Source organism: Lepisosteus platostomus, chromosome 12 (genome assembly GCF_059453375.1).
Source record: "Lepisosteus platostomus isolate fLepPlt1 chromosome 12, fLepPlt1.hap1, whole genome shotgun sequence".
NCBI classification, from domain to species: Eukaryota; Metazoa; Chordata; class Actinopteri; order Semionotiformes; family Lepisosteidae; genus Lepisosteus; species Lepisosteus platostomus.
In genome coordinates this window covers 39,633,710-39,654,427 of record NC_142622.1, presented here as the reverse complement: position 1 = coordinate 39,654,427, position 20,718 = coordinate 39,633,710, and the positions used below count along the sequence as shown (strand labels likewise).

At 34.7% G+C, this 20,718-nt stretch overlaps 1 protein-coding gene across 5 annotated transcripts in view; it reads left to right on the top strand.

Annotated features, from left to right (window-relative positions):
- Window positions 1-20,718, top strand: part of trps1 (trichorhinophalangeal syndrome I) — a 135,269-nt gene that overhangs the window by 11,987 nt on the left and 102,564 nt on the right. For 4 of the 5 annotated variants that reach the window (XM_088601887.1, XM_088601886.1, XM_088601888.1 and 1 more), the window contains exon 2: window positions 12,280-13,217. In XM_088601887.1, coding sequence (XP_088458013.1) covers window positions 12,282-13,217 — 936 coding nt within the window. In that variant the 5' untranslated portion in view covers window positions 12,280-12,281. Of the gene's footprint in view, window positions 1-911; window positions 980-12,279; window positions 13,218-20,718 lie in introns of those variants that run through there. The other variant, XM_088601889.1, reaches the window with a different exon arrangement.

The following is a 20,718-nucleotide window of genomic DNA, read 5'->3' as shown; positions in this document are numbered from 1 at the left end:
AAATTATCACAAAGCAAAACCTAAACCTCAAAACCTCTCTGCACCGTATTACAATTTAAAGGCTTTGAATTCAAGAACTACTGTTTTTTGTTATATACTAAAACCTTCTTGGGTCTGTTAACTTTGTTGCTAGGCCCAGTCTTTGGAATAATTAGCTATCAGGAAAAGGACAATCAAGTCAACTTTCACGAGTGTCTCTGTTTTATTATTACTGTAAATATATATTGTAAATTGAGGAACAATATAGTCGTTTTGTGCATTACTTTGCTTCATCTTCTTATTTGAACACTATCTTCTCTTAAGGAGTTATTTTTCCATTAGTTAGATGTCCTGAAATTGAAAAGGTCATCCCCATTAGAAGCATGCATGAAAAACTAATCTGGGAATCGTGAGAATCAAAAGTTCAATTGATTAAAAGACAAGGATGACAAAAATATGATTAAAATACATCCTGAAATTAATGTGGTTACTAATTAAGCAATAAGTATAATCAAGTTTAATGCTATTTTGTATTAAACAGAAGCCAGTCCTGCCAAAATCATTGAATGTTGTAGGTGTTAAAAGCTGAACTTTGTTATGTTTTACAAGCTTTACCAAACAGATTTTCCTTTTTGCTGCTCAGAACCACGTGACTTAGGTTACGTCCATGGTGGATGCAGATTGCAGCTCACAGGTTTGCAATCACATTTCACTTTTTTTTTGGCTGTGAATTTTACTGATGAGTCATGCTTCAGTGATGTGTGCAATCACACCAACGAGTAGGTGGACTAATGAAACTGGAACTTATAATCAGAATTGAGAGAACATGAGAACAAGACACAATTTATTTCCAGGAGACAGCCTTAAACAATTTCACATGGCTAATGTAATATTTAAATAATACTCCCTTTTTATCATTTGTACTGCATGATAGATCCCCAACATAGCTGGAAGGAGACCAAACATCTCTGAGTTTTCTTCTGTTGTCTTTGAAGGCCAGGTCAGTGGTGGTCTCTATCATGTATTTTGTTTTTTGGAGCTCAACTTTATTTCTACAATTTAATTTCCAGTATTTTTTTCCCCCAATACCAATTTCCAGTAGATTCCTGAAAATCTACATTTATTTATTACGTCGATTGTTTAATGTTCAGCATTCGTGTTGTCACCACTTCGATATTATGTATTTCTTGTTTGATGTAAGTAGAAACAATCTGAAGAAAAAAGTTGAGGGTGTTTACCAATGTACTTCAGAGCCATGTGTGTTAAGAATTAGTCTGTTTTTGTATCTAGATACCATGTAACATGAAAAAAAAATCCATCCAGTGATAGAATTTGGCAGAAAAGAAATGACTCAGTAGTAATGAAATTGGTAGAATCACTGATAATTCTATTTTATAGATAGTGTGTTAAATATTTCATTGAGGCCCACTCTTTCTCCATTCTGTCATGATGTATTTCAGTTTTCTAAGATTTTCACTGGACAACAAAACTCCTATGCCCTTCTTGAAAAAAGGCCTAGACCATGGCATTTTCTTTTGTATCTTAAACTCTTTAAAATTAAAGAGTGAAAGTCAAACATACTGTATTTAAATGGTTTGTTGTAAACTTTATGATATGTTTCAAAGTATACCTAGGAATCATACTGTGTGTCATGTAAAGAAGTAGAGAACTATACTGTGTTATACTTGTGGTGATTAAAATAATCTTTAAAATAGCAGTTCAATTTTTCTGAACTTTGCAAGTAAACTACTCTACCACATAGCTGCTAAACATTGAGCGCCATGGGTTTATAAAGTTATGTATTATTTTTCTACTTAAAGCACATTTATAGTTAGATTACACTTTCAATACTGATGAAAGAACCCACTTGTTCTGCTTAAAACAGTACTCTGGAGTCGTTTTTTCACCTACTGTACTGTATGTGTCTGTGGTTTTCAGTGCAAAGTGAATTTGTTTCAGAAATAGAATGCATTCTGGTCCTTTATTGTTGATTTTAACTAGGTTTTTACAGTTTTATTATTGTTTTAAAAGTATAAGTCAAATCTTTTATTGCTGTTTGCAGTGGTGTTGATGACATTGAAAGGTATACTGTACATCATGTTTACAAAGATCTTGCATGGGTTTCAGGGATACAGCCCTTATATTAAAAAGAATCATAAAGGAACATTTCAGTTTGCCATTAGGCTTGGATACTTTAGAAATGTAATATAATGTTACCAAGAGATTGAGGGATATAGAGTGATCAGAAATAGTTATTGTTGGTCTAGTGCTTTTCATATAATCTATTAAATGAATTAAACATTAAAGTAATCAGTGGATTCATTTCATAGGAACTACTTTGATAGGTCCTATGTACTGGGGAAAATATTGGGTTTCCTTTAGGAGATATTGAGATTCTGCCACCTTAAAATGGATGCACTGATTGAAGTGCAATTATGCGATCCTTTGAATCTAAAAATTAATTTTTAAAGTTGTCCAGTAGATTCTGATTGCAGTGTTTTGTCTCATTAATTTTTCATGACGCAGTATGTGATTCTGAAGCAGGCAGTGTGATTTGTCTTGTTTAAATTTATTATATAAATTGTTGTTACACTGACTATGATTCACTTTATAACCATCAAAGTTGTGGTGTGGGATTTTTTTGGTATTACTTAATATTGCAGTATTCCTGTCCATGGTGTTTCTTGGTTCCTTAAACGATATTTTGAACTATATCCTGTTTATTGCAGTTAGGTTCTATTGCCATCCTTGAGGGTAGGACATTGAGGAGGTAAGAAATGACATTCATAAAAATCTCATAATAATCGTTTCAATTATCAAGTGGGATAGAGGAAATGAAATCTATAGTCCTGCTGCAGGCTATTAAATAAAACAGTCTTAAATTCCTTCATTGTAAAGCATGGAACAATTGAAATACAATTATTTAGTGGAAAATTTTAACACCAAGTTCCGTGTCTTCAGCTTACTGAAGGAATTTCATAAAGAAAAACGAATTGATTTGAATTTTACAACACCCTTCAAAGCTGGTGAAATCAGTTTGGTATTTCCACAATGTTTGCTGTCTTCTTTCCTGTTGCTAAATGCTTTATATTTTTAGAGGACTGTATTCAGCCAAGTCCTGCATGTTGCCTTTGTTGGGGGAAAATACATGTTTTACATATGAGATGTGTCAGAGCTCATAGGTTTTAATTTTCATTAAAGAAAATAATTTTAGACCTGTGTAAATGTTGACAACTTTAAATGTTCTTTCATCTAGTTTTTTTTAAAGATGTCAAAAATACCATAATGTAAAAGCTATTGTTTGAGAAAAAGTATAATTGATAAATCTTAAAAAGAATCTTAATTAAGTGGTAGATCACAGCCTTAGAAAGAATTGAATTGAATAGTGATGGCTAACTGAATAAAAATCTTAAAATTAAGCTCTGTCTCTTTAAAAAAAGTGCAGCTCAGGGCTATGAGGAATACTGTGTGAAGCGACCTGATTCACATTTGCATTCACTTGAATCTTTTAAGCCTTTTGAAGCTGTGATCTGTGTACAACGACCGATCTGCCTTATCACAGGAAGTGTTGCGGAAAGCAGTTGTTCTTTCTTTCTCCAGTTCCCAACATGTGTTGATTAACAACTGTGGTCTCTGAGAACTGATCATTTAGACACAGCCCTTATGGGGAAGTGAATATGGAGACATTTAAAAAAAAAAAAACTTTCAATAGTCATTTCTTAATTTATTTGGGGGAGCAAATGGTATAACATGGTTTTATACAAGATGACTAATGAACATATGTAAATTAACTTAAATTTTTGGAAAATATTTGCCACTTTTATCACTTATATTTAATATATACACAGCCTTGCAGAAGTATTCAGACCCTCATACCGAGTTCATAATTTGTTGATGTAAATCTTGCAATCACTTTGAAATAACAATATTAACTACATACATAATATATTCCATGCATTCAAATTATAAACAAAAAGGAAGACTAGATAATATGAAAGAAAGATAGAAAGGTCTTCAAATTATTTGCTGTGTGAAATTTAACATTAAATGAGCACAAGTGGCTTCTGTCTACGTGCAATAATGGTGGTTCTCATGAACCACAGACTAAAAGCACCTTTTACTGTTAGGTTCCCGGGTAAGTGGAGAACTCAAGCATGAAGACTAAGGTGCATTCGAAGCAGATAAGGGATAAAGCCATTGAAGTCATGTCCAGGCGAGCATGATCCAATCATCCAAAAAATTAACACAAAGCTGACCTGTATGGCATCTCAGGTTCCACATGTAGTTTGCAGCAAAACACTAGAGTAGATTGGTATAAATGTGGCAAAATGTGTTTTGGTCAGATGAGATCATATTAGAAGTTATTGGTCTAAATGCCGAGCGCTACATTTGGCTCAGATCCAGCATAGCCCATCGTCCCAGTTAACATACAGTAATCTCTACAGTCAGACATGGTGTTGGCAGCGTCATACTATGGGAATGGTTAATTTCAACAGGGACAGGAAAGCATGTATAGATTGTAGAAAAACAGTGCAATGTACAGGAAAATACTAGAGGAAAATCTATTTCAGTCTGCCAAAGAACTAAAAATGCAGCAGTACAATAATCCAAAGCACAAAGCCATAGGTACACTGCAATGCCATAACAATAAGAAAGTGATTGTCCTTGAGTGACCCAATCAAAGTCCTATATAGGATCCTATTGAAATCTGTGGAGAGATTTGAATACTGCTGTCCATAACTGATCTCCAGGCAGCTTGAAAGAGTTTGGGTAAACTGGCCACCAAGCCAATATGCAAAGTTGGTACAGACCTGCCAAGAAAGACTTAATTGTAATTGTCGTCAAAGGTACTTCCACCAAAACCGGAGTTCACTGGTCAGAATACTTATACAATCAACATATTAACGTTTTTTTTCTTTCCTTAGTTTTTATATACATTTCCTGTATCTTATCTTACCCTTAAAAAACTTCAGTGTGCCCATTTATGCTTTGACTAAAGGATAGAGTTTAAAACACTGTTTACATTGCTTTTTTTACATTTGCAAATGAGACACCATAGAAAGGGTCTGAATACTTTATATTATGTCAATGTGATGCGGGTTCAATGCCATGAGAGTTATTTCCCAAATAATTTGAAAGGTTGTTTCAGCTAACATGTGAATAAATAGCTATCATCAAGGTTTTTTTTCATAGGGATCAGGTCTCAAAATAACAAAAAGAGTAAATCGTTATACCATCTCTTGCTTTTCTTTGTATTAAGTTGCATTATTTTTTAATGTCTTTATCAGATGTTGATATAAGAGGTCTTTTATTAGTGTCAGTTCATTGCTAACTGCATCTTAATGCAACTTTTCGTTTCTTAATAAGTGTGAGCATGTTTATTACATACTTTAAATGGGATACATTCGACCGGCCATATTTGTGGATAACCATTTGTGTTTTAAGCATGCAATTTTTTTGGGCTTGGAGGGATTTTATTCTTTCACAGCAGTAATAAGATTTCATTTTGTTTTCATGTGCCTTTCCCACCTGCTCTTTTGTCATTTACCGTGTTTTTTTCTGCTGTAATTGAAATTGCAAACAGCTGCAAGTAACGGATTCCTTTAAGTAAGAAATTCCTTAGTATAGAAAACCACTTACAAACATTTTTCTTAATAAAACCTGTGGCATATTACTTATACTACTGTAGCAATCCACATACTGTGACTCATTGTTGTGCATTTGAATTTTCCTCCCCATTATTGGATTTTTGAGATGCAGAATGAACTTTATTGTTGTTTTAGTCCAATTAACATATCTTTCCTTAAGTACATTGAGTGGCCAGATTGATACAGTATTATTTTTTTTAAATATAGTCTGCTTATTTAAACCACATGGTTTTAACTTTTCTCTTATTTTCTGTTGTTTTTGTTCATTTTATATACAACATGGCATCTTTCACTGTCAATATTACAAGAAAGCATCATTGACTAAGAGTACCATAATTAATAATGTCTAAGCACCTTTCGTACTTAAAAATTAGAGAAGTATACATTTTGCTCATTTTAGCTATAGCTCAATGGTGTCTCAGTATGTTGCAAAATATTTTTCTATGAAGAGTGCTGTCTTTAATTGTGTAACACTTTTGGTTTAAGAGAAGGTAATCGTGTTAAAAATAGTTTTTATTTGGAAGCTGGTATTTGTCCAAGGAAAAATTAATGAAACTGATAAATTGAAACTTCATAAGTGCTGTGTTCTCACCTTTGGGAATAGCTGTACTGCTTGATTTCATTCTCTTGGCATTTAGCTAATGATAATTAATTGTAGATGTTTTGTCTTAGTGTTTCTCATAGAGCTTGCACAACTACTAAGACAGAATATAGATGTATTTTTTAATCTTCTAAAAGTTTAAATGCCAGTCTGACAATAAAACGTGTGGCATTCAGCACCATTTTCTTAGTCTCTTGTAGTGACATTAGAAGTGTTCTGCAAGGGAAAGAAATGAGCTCCTTTTTAGACATGACCACACACACATGGTATGTACTGTAGACCAAAGCATGTCTCTCAGCATACACTGTTAAAATATATATATGTATTTAAGAAAACTAATCTGTTTTGGAGCCCAGCAAGATTTTCTCATCTTATGTTACCAAAAGTCTTTACTCTGATTTTCTTAAATGTGCTGAACAGAGTCATTTATGGATACAAATGCCCAGACAGCAGGGCACGAAGAGAGTAAAAGGAAAATTTTTGATCAGCCGAGTGTGTGATGGATAACAGAGCTACAACCAAAGGAAAAGCATCCATCCTTAGTTTTAACGTTATTTTTCCTATATATGTTGCTTAACTTTGTTTCCTGTTGAAAAACAGCACTATAGGTTTTTATTGCAGTCATTTATAAAGGGAAATGAGAGTAGTGAGGTGAACCACCCTATTGGTACAAGATTCATAGAACTCAATTCTCTGCCTGGATGATCACAAGTAGGGGTAATTTAGTTGCAGTAACCATCAGTTTGAAAGTCAGAGAATCATGCCAAGAAATGAAATGTAATGCAAATGTATCAGTTGAATTATGAGGGAGACTGATAGTCTAGTTTTAATAAACATTTTTGCCACCTACTGAAGAGAAATTGACCCTTTTTATGTTTTATTAGGTACTGCAGGATGCATAAACTAAAACATGCGTTTTTATGCTGGCACTTAATTCTTATCAGAAGGTCAAATAGATTGTGGAAAATTATGCGAGAGGTGCATGCTTTGTGTGTTTTAAATAGGATTCCTCTGATTTTTCAATTAAAATTTTGTGTTACAGTCATTGTCTATACGTGTAAAACAAAGTCTTCGTTTTTTAGAACACCTCCTGTATCAGCACCCCTCACTACTGTAAACCATATGGATTTTCAACAATGATTTACAACGTTTTGCCCGCTGGTTTTAACAGTGTAGCAAATGGCAACAAACCAAACAACAAACAATATCACTTATCGGCAACTGATTTCGCTTATGGTTGCTCTGTTCACTTCAAAGAACTTTCAGACCTGAAACCTTGATATGTAGGATAAATTATTCTAAGCTTAGCAGTGTTATTGTTTTAGAATAAAACATTGAATGCAGAGCGGAAAGAATAATCCATTGTGTACGAATGTTTGTTTATTTTCTGAGGTCCCATGGTGCCTGGACAGTCTCCTAGGACCTCCAGGCATTGCTGGGCCTCTGATTGAGAGCCAGTGAAATAGTTAGTGTCTTTCGTTGCAGAGGAAATAAAACTGCTGTTTAAAAACTTTTTCAAGTGCTTTTTCTTATTTGAATTTTTGACTTTAAGGATGTTTTTGTTTATATGGTGCAGTCTTGCATAAACCCAAGACATTTAGATGTGGCCATTATTAATTGAATTTTTGTTCCATTAAATATATTCATCTTTTTTTTATATAGAACAATTAAAACAAGCAAAATTAAAAAAAAATATTGAATTAGAGGGACACAAAATGCATGTGCAACTTTCTAATAAATCTTCTTCAAGTTACTCATCAAATACAAACGAACATATAAAAGACAAAAAAGGCTTTGATTAGCTTGTCATCTTTTTAATAGTTTTGCTTGAAATACACTTTCTCTTCAGGAAATTTCGGAAATTTCCATAAAGTTAATCTTAAAAGTGATTAGCAAACGTCTGTGAGCAAAACAGAGTCCAGTATTATTTTCCTGTGAACAGCTGGACTCCAGGCAATTTTTCTTTAATGTGTCCTAAAGTTTATTTCACTTTACCTTCAGAGCTGTTAGAGGTAAAATGCAGCAATTCATCCTATTCGGTATGCAGGTCTCGGCCAATATACGATTAGTCCCTTTCTTAGCCCCACTTTTTTAATTAAGAAAATGGATTGTACTCTCCATTTCAAAAGGCACATTATATTCTTATTAAGCAAGTTCTTGAATTAACACAATAATGGACTACGAATGTTCAGAAAAGGGAAGTAAAACAGCAATTTGATTTGATTGGTACTGGAGCATTAGTAATGCCCGCAAACTATAAAAAGCAGATTATACCATTTCTGATTTGGGATCAGTATTCTAATATCTTTTGGTTTCCCCAAAGTGATATTAAACACCACTATATCCAGTGAAATGGTAATAGTAAGGCGCATTGAGATCTTCCCATTTTAGGTCATAGAAGATATTATAAAATTGGCAAGTCAAGATGTGAGAATTTATATACACTATTCCGAAATGCATACTTTTCATTTGGCTTAATGTGACTGATGGCATTAATAACTAAAAAATATTAGCCTAGCACTGTTATGGAGTTAATTTTAAATATCCTTGATAGTTTCAAAGTGCACCTTCAGAATGATTCATTTTTAACACACCTGTGGCACATAACACATTGTGATTTCAAGCTCCCCCATGCGTATCTCTGAAACTTAAAATAAAATTTAAGAATCTGCAGTCTTTTCCTATTATATAAGAAAATTAAAATATATACTGTTCCACTGATTCTGCCAGGCTGGGCTCATTCATTGAGCAACAATATACTGTAGATCCTATAAACTAAGATGGTTTCAGGTGAAGTAGTGGTGCCATTGTTAAACTGTATCATAATGGTAAGGAAGATCAGTCCTGGGACTATGTGGTTATGTGTTGCACAAGACTGGCAGTCAAGGAAGTTGAGTTGATTTTAGTGTTCTGCTGGGCATTTTTATGAACACATTTCAATTTCAGTGTGTAAGGTGTGAGTGTTGGTACACCAGACCAGATTGTAAAACTCCTGAAGATCTGCCATCTTTTTTCTTATGTTTCATAGGTCCCACTTGTAACTCATAGTTTAAATCAGCGTTACACCCAAGGTGCTCTGGGTTATCTTGTTAGCTTTGTTGTTCTGAAAAAGACATTAAGATTTTTGCGTGCTTGGTGTTTGTTTGAGTGGAACATAGTAACAATTTGTTTTCCAAGTTTGGCTTGATGTTCCATTTCCAGAAGCCTTTAGCCTCAGGAAATGATGTAGAGTTTTAAAGTTTCTTCAAGCATCATATCTTGGATGACCAAAGCGATGTTGTTACAATTATTGAAATAATTCTATGAAATTGTATTCCATTGCTATAGGAAACTGGCACTGTGATGTAACTCCGTAAATACATGACAGTGGGATTACTTTGTATGAGGGTTTGGCAGTTAAATAAACACTTACTGACCTTAAAAACTTTTTCTGCCTTCAAAATTACCATATGTGCCATAGGAGTGAGAAAAAATGCATTTGTTATTTGGCAACAAGATCCTACAGTGGATCAGGCTGCACGTCTTACATCTGAAATGTTGTTCTGTAAAACAAAAACCGTTGTATGCTGAGTGAAACTAATCTTTCCAATTCAAATTGTATACCACACCTTTTCCAAGTACAGTACATTGCTGTTCATTATGGCGGAACTGTTCACATACAATATGTAAATTCTCCAAGTGTATAATAGACCCCTGGGTAATCAAATGCTATATTTATTAACATTGTTGTGGGGTTAAGTGGGCAAAAGCAGACCAAACTTAAGTACAGTTCTATGAAGTTTTTCCTCTGTTATTTAGGGCCTTTGCACTCTTAATCCAATCCATCATTTGTCAGCCCACATATGAAAGATTTTGTATGTCACGTTGATTATACATTGGATATGTTAAAACTGCTTCGGAAATACTTAAATATTGCAGTAGTTAAAATGAATAAACACAAATATGGTAGTATAAATGTTCATAAGAAAGAATACTGTTCAGATTAAAATACATTCAAATTATACATCTGTCATAGGAAAACAAACTTGCTATATAAAATGTCAAGAGTCCTTTCTGTATGTGAAGTAAGATCCTGTATAACCTTTGTGGATATCCAGTTCTTCTGAACCATGACAAATGTTGTTTCCTAAACCCTTTAACTACACTTTATTCTGACAGTACTTATCCTGCACTCTGATAAAGGAAGGTTGTCATGGGCTCAATATTGTATGTTCATGTCATAATTGTTGTAGAATATGATTTAAAGAGTTTGAATTAATTGCTCTGGCTAGTTTGCCAATCAATTGAAATTTGTGGGTTTGTGGTTTGTGGAGGGGGAGGGGTCACTGCACTTACATACACAAATAAACTTGAAAATACACAATTCAGGAGTGGTAGTAAATGCTGTATACAATAATATACAATAACAGCTTATTTCTGCCTAGCTCCCTGGCAGTAGCATTCAAGTGTCCTTGTATCCTTTATTTTATTATACTGTTCCTTGTGTTAAGCTACTTGAAAGTTAAGCTTCTCAAGAGTTATGTTGAACACACAAACATGGAACAGAAAACATCTGTGTGTAGCAGACTAGTTGATAATCATTGATCGGTCTTATTGTTAATGGACGTCAAAGTGGATCATATTGAACTTGTTCAGATTGATGTATCAGAGTTATACGATCATTTTAGACATGATGTGCAACATGCAATAGGGAATGCATATACTGATTGTTTTGCAGAATTTTTCCACACATAAAAAATCGGATGTGTGATTAGATGCATTGTGCATAGGTTTTTAGTTTGACAAGAGACATAAGCTTTTCAAACGGTCTACGTTTGTCTAAGTTTGAAAAAAGCCAGCCAAACGTAGGATGATTTTCTCAATAAAGTGGGCTAGAATTAGTAGGAAAAAATACACTAGAGACACATGCTGAGTGTTTAATGTAATTCTCATTCTTGATTAAAAATGGAAATTATTTGAGAAAACATTTATTGTGTGATAACAGCTCTCTTAAGGCAAGGGGGTGCCATGAATTTGGCTAGTATGATTAAATTATGAATACAGATTTTTAGCAAATTCTGAAATTATATGTTTAAAAATTTAAATGGTTTGTCACGTAATTAAGGTACTTATTCATGTTTCCAATGGTGTTCTTTGTGAAATAGAATTTGACTTATTTCACACAACCCAAATGAATTTTTTACTGAAAAGTCACTTGAATAGTGATTATTGTGAAATAGTTTAAAGTAAAAAAAGACAGTACAGTGGTGAGACAGGGTGTGGCGATGTCAGCGAGCTGTTTACTCACATTTTGTCTGTCTTTTATTTATAATAAGAACAATGTTCTGAATGGCATACTTTCAAACAGAAATCACCTTCACCTTTACGACAGTAAAGAGAATATTAATTGTTTAAAAAGATATAAATGTATGATTGTGTTCAGTTTTAGATGCATGACATTTTAAGCACATAAGGTAATGTCTAGATTTGATCTTTGTGCAAACATTTATTTTCAGCTCCTTTCTGACATTTGAAAACCCAAGTCTAAAGGAACTAAAACTTCTACTTTTTGTGTATATCTAGAAATAATACAAGTCTCACAGTCTTGGCTACGATATGAAAATGACTGCCTTGTAGTTTAATATATGCTTTTTCTTATAAAACATATTTTAGCAAATCCAAAAGGTACATTTTCTAAACACCTCAGGAAGTACTTTCAACAACATTAGTAACTTTAATAGTATTTTTTGTAAATTGCTGTATTACTACTACAGATGGCATTGTTCTTAAAGTAATATTGACAAACTTAAAAAGGACTTCCTTACTAAATTTTGGAGCTGCTGTACAATTTCCAGTGTTGTTCTGTTGTTTGTTTGTGGTGTGTGTAATGTTTGTGATATTAGTGTTATTTGATGTTCAACAGAGTTGTTAGCATGGTGTTGTAGAGCAAGAAAAGGTAATTTTTTTAAAATGAAATGGTATTGTAAATTTAAGAATATTCTCTACTTTTTGTAGTCTGGTAGTTATACTAGACTGCCACTAAATCTGAGCGTTTCTTCTCTTTCTTGGTAGATATGGTCCGCAAAAAGAATCCCCCTCTGAGAAGCTTTGGTGGTGAAGGTGAAGGTCCAGAACCCACAGGTACTGAGAGTGAGGAGTGTGTGAGGAACAAAGACCTATCTTCAGATCTCATGCAAGACGACCTCAGTCAGGGAGATGTACTGGAGCCGGACAAGAAGGAGGATCATTATATGCTTGTCTCAGAGCCCTCTTCCAGCATCAAAAAAGATTTGAAAAGCTCAACACCAAGTGAAAGGGCTGGCTTCAATTATGAAAGCCACAAGAAGGGAGGAAATGTTCCATCCTTCCCCCATGATGAGGTGACAGACAGAAATATGCCGGCTCTCTCATCCCCAGCTGCTGGGGGAGTCTGCGATCTGCTGAAGTCTCCTCCAAGATCAGATCCAGATGATGTTAAGGATGGGGCCTGTGGCCCATCTGGGGACCTGTGCGAGACAAAAGAAGGGCACCAGTTGTCGCCAGGGGCCGTGAGTAGCAGTGTTATAGTGCAAGGTGGTCAACTGGACCAAGGGAGCCCAGCCCCAGATGATGAGTCTGTGGCCTCTGAAACCCCTTTAGTGCCTTCTACAGAGCCTTCTGTTGAGGGTGTGGACAGATCAAAGCCAGAGGCCCAGAACAGTGACAGCTCTGCCGACACGGCCCCCTCCTCCCCCAAACTGCAGGACTTCAAATGCACCATCTGTGGTTATGGCTACTATGGCAACGACCCCACAGATCTCATTAAGCACTTCCGCAAATACCACCTAGGTCTACACAACCGCACCCGGCAGGACACGGAGCTCGACACCAAGATCCTGGCTCTTCACAACATGGTGCAGTTCACTCACTCCAAAGACTTTCAGAAGCTTAACCACAACATGCTCACTGGGGTTCTCCAGGACATCAGTGCCCAGCGACCCATGGTACTCAATGGGACTTATGATGTGCAGGTTAGTATACGTTGTGACCAAATTCTTCCAGATTTCTGAAACTGAACTGTTGGTTTTTTTTTTGGGGACATATGAAGACGTGCATTCAGGGATTTCCACTGGCTCATAATTACGGAGCTTATTTAGAGCCTTTTAATTCAGTCACCACTACTTTGGAAATGTGTAGGCCATTAGCCAGCTAGAATCAAGATATCCCAAGACACACAACTGCCTGAGTTCTGCTGAAGTTACCCAGGCTATCTCCAGTTTTCTGTGCAATAGAGGCAATTGAGATTTGTTTAGAACCTTTTAACTTATGATGCTGTTAATATGTGCAGAAACTCTCTCTGTACAGAAACATTTTTTAATATTACAAAATGTCTTTGTCAGGGTCCAGTTCCCTTTCTTGATGTGAATTTTGGTCCTTTGTATTTTTTTAAAGAAAGTATTAGGAACAATTTAAAAGCTATTTGTAGATCTGCTGACATTTTTACTAAAGGAATTTTTGTAACGTAAGTACTTATTCACTAACTTAATCCATCAGTGAGTAATAAGTAGGTTTAGAATTTCAGGAATGTTCAGAAAAATAGAATCAAAGTAGTTGTTCAGTTTTCATAAAGGTTTCCTAAAAACAAGTTAAGATTTAACTTCAGCTGATAGCACACCTGCTATTATTATAACATTTCACGTTTCTTTAATGAATTAATTTGTTCATTTTTTAATTACAGTATGTTTGAAATTCACTAATTCAGTATGACCGTAAGATTTCTCATCTTTATTTTAATGTTTACAGCATGTTTCTGCAAATGTGTTTTTGTTAATAGATGGTATAACATATGTTAAAAAATGGTTAATATACATACAGAATAGGACATGCTTTTGATCTTACTCTGCACAGTCAATGATTACATGCAAATGTCTAAAATGTTTCTCTAACGAGTTTTGCGATTTCAACTAAATGTTTCAGCGTGAGAAAATGTGAAACTGTAAAAATTAAGAGTGTAACTCTGGATTCTTACAGAAGTAACAGTTAATGCACAGTAATGTAGAATTACTTTGACTAAGTATATAGCAGTTTTCATCTTAAACCTTTTGACAGTGTAATAAAGATACATTATAGATGCAATTAAATATATAGGGGGTAAAACTAAATGACCTATAACTGCATAGAAAATTTTAATTTTGACATAACTATGCTGGATGTTCATTATAGCCTTATGACTTATGACATTCGTCTTTAGACGTATGTTTTGACAAGATTTCTGAATGGTCATACAGCAGAGAGATTCATGCCAGAGTGCTCAATTAAGAGCTCCAATTAATTTATCGTACTACATAAAGTTATCAGTGCGATCGTCTTAGGCAGATTCTTTTGAAAATTAAACTGTGAGCTATCTCAGTAGGACATTCCTGATATTTTAACTTTGAGTTTCGACTGTAATGTGTATTGCCGAAATGTACGCACCTGAAGTATGTGTTAAAAATAGAAAATTCATAAAATGGTGGTCACGACGAGACTACGCTCACTGGTTTCTACACCAGGCAGTTGTAATACAGTATACTCTGTGTAAAGAGTCATTATCTTAATGTTGGCAGCATGCAAGTAATATAAAAAATATAGATTTAAGGTATGTATACTCGAAGCTGGGGCAAGCATGTACTATACATGAGGGAGGGGACAATTAATGATTGTTTTGTAATCATATCAATGCATATTGTGTTGCACATGTTAGAACATGTAATTCTTTCAGTAGATAGTGACAAACAGATGGCAAGGTGATACTGTACTTAATTTACTGCAAGTAATATTTTAAAGATGCCTGATAACTAAAAGTACAAGTGTACAGGGTTTAACGATACAACACTGCACTTGCTGTGTGCACATACTGTACACGAGCTGTTTTCTGAGATTGCACATATGCAATTAGAGACATAAGAAACCAACATGCAATTGCTCTACCTCACCCCCCATTCAAATCTACATAAGAACACGAAGAGAAAGGAACCTTATTTATTTTTAATTGCAAAGCACAGTTCAGTGCAAGGGCTGAACAGTGGTGATTAGCATTGGTGTCTCATGGTCCTGGGGCCCTGAGTTCAATTCCTGACCTGGGGTGCTCTCTATGTGGAGTTTGTATGTTTCCCCGGTGTTCATATGGGTTTCCTCCAGGTTCTTCCTGCAATTCAAAGACATCCTTGTAGGTTAATTGGCATCTGGGAAAATTGGCTGTGGTGTGAGTGTGTGTATGTCTGTGTGTGCCCTGCGATAAACTGGTGTCCTCTCCAGGATGTATACTGCCTTGAGCCTGTTGCTTGCTGGGATAGGCTCCAGCCCCACCGTGACCCTGAATTGGATGAAACAGTTCGAAAATGGATGGAGTTCAGAGCAAATACGAAGTCGAAATCATTGAAGCCAAATTTCTTACAAAAATGAAATTTATATCAAAAGGTTGAGAGAATCCGGGCATGCAAGTTCAAAACTGTACGCAAAGGAGAATATAAGAGAGAAAAAGAGATCAAAGTAAATAATCTACTGTACTTTGAAGTGCTTGTTTTTGTTTCAGACTATAATATTCCTGAACAAACATCAAAACATAAGTAAGCTCTGTCACAACACTATAAATAAGAAATTTAGTATACCTTCTTTTTGGGATATGAAAATGAAACTTTTTAGGTAGGCTAGTCCAGTAGCCTTTTAACCTGATTTTAGCTTGAAGATACCTTCCACATAGTTTTCCATAGTTAATTCTTTTAGATATTTCTATTTCATTTCATTGTAGTTGGTCATGGTTCTATAAACCTTTCCACCTCCAGCCTTGTATGAGTTGGCATCTAAACGTACTTGATGGACACATGGTTGTGATTTCATAATAATGCTAAAAGATCCATAATGCATGAATGTGCTATGTAAACAGATGCCACAGTGTGGGGCTTTAACATCTTAGGATAATTTCACTTCCACCCTAACAAACACATCCTTTCTACCTTCTCATCCAGTTTTGAAGTGAAATGCAATTGTATGATCTATGAAAATATAAAGGTGATGATATATACTCTCATAGTATAAATTGGCTTTTTATATAAAATATAAAATCTATACATCACGGGTTAAGAACAGAAATGGTAGTGAAACTTTGCAAACAGTATAATTACTGACTCTGCCAGTATAATATTTAGGTATAATATTAGGTATAATACATAAGGGAAAATGTAGCAATTTTTCAGATATGGTGATCACATAAGGTAGCAAAAATAAAACCTTTTAATACATTTAATACTGACCAGTTGTATTCTCAAATGCTCATCACAGGATCAAACTGTATTGTTACTGGCCAGCCTAATGGTGTCATTTGGTAAAAGCCACTGCCATTTCTGTAGGTTTGCACAATGTATAGCTTTGCTCTGAAATTGACAAATTTGAGGTGGTCAGAGAACACTGAAGAATATTTAAACTGGCAGCGGAGAGTCGTAAAACATGAAAACAAGGCAAGGGTTTATGGATCTTTTACATAAAAAAACTGTTGAAACAGGCTTAGAACAATAAAGACTTTAATTTGCTGAGAGATTGGGCTTGGCTTGTTGTGAGTGTTGTGGTTCGACACTACTCAAGCTGTCTTTTTATTCGTTCAAATCCTGTTTTTAATAAGTGCTGGACAAACATTAATGACTTGGGAACAGTAGATTCCTTTCAAATAATCATAGTGTGTCATGTACTGTGTGTTGTGCTCCATCATACACTGTAACGTTTACTCTTCAGGTTCTTGAATACAAACCTGACCTGAAAAGTTGAGAACGTACAAAGGCTAAGTATTCTCTGTCGCATTCTGTTAAATAAATGGCAGCTCCTAACTATAAATTTTGAATGTGGTGTGGTTATAATTAGAATTAAAACAAAAAATCCAACATATGTGTCATCAACGGAATTTTCCATGCAGTAATAATCTAAAATTATGATCTCTCATTACACAAAAGGAAAAAAAAATAAAACATTAGCCAACATGATATAAGCAACTCAGATTATTGAAGAAGAAAAAAAGAGGTAATGACAAGATGTCATATGAATTTATCTGCACATTTGTTATGGGGTCGGTTCTATAATTCAGCATTGTCATATTTACTATTATTGATTATTTCTTGAAAATCATGTAGGTGTTCACACTGCATGTGATTTGGGGCAAGTTACATTTCAAGTGACATATTTTCCTTCCTCAAATTAAATATCTCATAGAATGTATTTTGCTTGTTCTTTTTCTGCTTTGGAAACAGTTTATCTGCTGGATGATCAATACAAGATTTATAAAAATCTTGAAATGATCACAAATTTGAAAAGGAGATTAAACAGCAATAATGAGTTGATCTGATATGCTGCATTCAAGTTTTTAAAAACAATCCATGCTTATGAGAGCTTATTGAGATTGTTTTGTCATTTTAACTGTCAAGGGTTATTTTAACGTTGCCTAAAAGTGGGTAGATGTCCTTCAGGAATACACATGGTTGTATAGTGTGAGCACAATTTCTAAGAAAAATAAAAAACGAGTAGTTTTCACTGTGAGGCCTATAGCATGGAGCTTGGTGTTTCCAGTGAAGGAATTGCAGCTTGCTCACTGTGGTGCAGAGTCACAGGACAGTGTTTAATTTCCCTGAATGCTGCTGGCACTAGAATAGGTAAAGAATAGGTAAAGCCTTTAAGGGAAATCTAAGTTAGAGTCAGTACGTGTTGGCTGGAAGGGTTTTGAGGTGTCAATGAAAATTGCAGTTGTCCTCTGACAGATGCTTGAATTCCAGCTACCTTTATGAGAGAAACTACCCAATTTCACTGATGAATAGCAAGTAGCAATTCAGCCATTTCCAAATACGTTAATTCTATATAGTTCTGAAAAAACAAATGTCACGACTATTATTCCAGATGTGGAAGTAATTGCATCCTGTTTCCTTGTTATTTTATCTCAGCTAATGTGCTATGGGAATTTAACAAGGGTATATTAACTGAAAACTGGTCTTGCGCATCATAAAATCCTCCAGAAATTCCATGCCCACTAAACCACATCTGTAGTATGTTCTCTGACCGACAGTGTCTTTAGCAAATTAAGACTAGTTTTTATTCTCTTCCTTTTCCATTTTTAACATAGCGTGCTGCCTTTTATTGTAATATTGTACTATAGTACAGATTCTCTGCCCTACTGAAGGTGTATATGTCTTTCTGAAAGCATTTAAGAGAAGTTAAAAGATCGATATAATAATTTTGCGTTCATAAGAATACTATAGTATAGTACTGTATCAGCAGTGTATTTGCAACAACAAGATTGTACACTTTTTCACATGTATGCTTGAGCCCGTTGAAGGTGTGTCCATTATATTAGGTTAATAAAATCCATAGAAATAACATAGTCCATTCCTAATACATTAAATAAATGAAACATTTATTTCAAAAGACCTCCTTTGTGTTAATGTGAGCCTAGAAAAATCTAGTTTTATGTTCAGTTTTTCTTGTATTACAAGGTACTTTGTTGATGGAGGTACAGTAGATGGTTACTTACGTCTGCTGTTTAAACACTGAAGAAAAAGATAGCCAATATATTCTGTACATATTCTGTAATGTGCAACTCTGAATTCAATGTGTAGTAACAAGAACTACAATCGTGGCAAACATACGGATTCTACTTGTTTTATTTTGTAAAAAAAAGTAAGCTGTGTCACTGGATGGGTAGTGAGTTACATCATCATGAATAGTATGATCTGCAGTCTAACAAGAGGACTGTTTTCTATATAGAGCCTGATTCCTTCTAAATGTTGCATAACCAGGCTTCAGAAAGTGTGTGTTGTGACCTTTGATACTTTGGTATATTAAAATGCTTTTAATTACTGTTCCTCTTCACAGTAAGCTTCATAAACACTGTGTACAACTTCTCCAATAATGCATTAAATTGGCTCTCTTTACTGTATATCAGATTAGCAACACATGTAACACACCATTAACTTCACTCCAAGTCCTGTCATGTTGCAGACCTTGTCTAATGAAAACAGGATTTTGTTTTTCCAATCTTTTACACATTCAGGATAACCACTGGAAAGCCACAGTCCACCAGGTTTTGCAACTAATTTATAATAATTCTTAGTGAATAAAGTTATGGCAACAGTGGTAATATAGACTCATCCAGTTTGCTTGCATTGCATTTTGTCACTGGACTATATTCCAAAACAGATGCTGAATTTAAAATTCACCTAGTTGATTCCTTCACTTTCTCATTATATCAGAGCTGGATATTACTTTGTCACTGAATTGTTGATCTTGTACAAAAGGTACAGATTAAGCAGAAAAAATAAAGCTGTATTATCAAAATGAATTTCCCATTTAATTCCTCAAACTATTTGTGCTTGTTTTTGCAATGAAATTTGGTGCAAAAACCACTACCGATAACTAGATTACATGACACAAACCTCAAGTTGCTTTATTGTTTTTCCCAGCTTTGCAGCTTGACAGTTTCACAGCATTCTGCAGTCACTTGACATACTGTAATTTTTTAACTGAGTGAAATATTATAGTTCAGTTATTTGGGGTGTCAAGAGCTTTTAAGTCACGTAAAACACTTATCACCAGATCATGTGAGTGTCATATCTTACCACAATTGTCTTGAAGACTATTGGGTGACATACAGTACTGACCTGTTGTATCCAGACGTGGGAGGTTTTGATACTATTTATTCTACTGAAAAGTACTACATACTGTATCTATAGTTTAGGAAAGCATATATACTGTACCAACTTCTTTCAGACCATGTTTCTCTGAAATACGACATTTGTTAACATTTATTGTGTTGCTGATAGTTAGACATAGTATTAAAAAAAATATTTTTCGGAGATGGTGAACCAAAAGAAAGTTATGAATACTCCTAGTGCTCAGTTCTGTGTTAATGACCATATACTGCATTTTTGAAAAGTGTTCCCCAGATGAATTGGAATGCTGTGTGCATGTAGTTTCAAATTAATGCTAATAAAAGAGGAAGGACAGCAACTTCTTATTTTTTTTTTAAGTTTAAATGGAAAATTCTGTGTACTTCTGAAATCAAAGTAGGAGGGAATTATTTAACGGCCAAAGGTTTTTCCTTCAGTACTGTAGGGCTCTTAATGAATTTGACTCTAAAATGCTGCATTACCATGAAAAACGCACCAGGCCCCATGATCAACATGCACATTTTGAAGGTTGTCACTACTACTGTATGTAAGAGTTAATTTTTACGTTTAAAGTCTACTGTGAACATCATGGACTTCACTTTCACTTCTTAACATCTCTTTAACTCACTGAAAATTACTTCCTGTTCACGCTTCTGTATATTTCTGTGGTAATTTAAATTAAGGAAGGCCGTAAATGGGAGCTAGAAAATATATTGCACCTCATTAGGTAACTGGTAGATTGCTGGCACACATTAGGCCATTACTCTTAACACCATTTTCAGGACCTTTGAAATGGAACTTCTTTTGTAGTGGTACTCTTAGAGCAGGTTGAGACTGCTATGCTAAATTT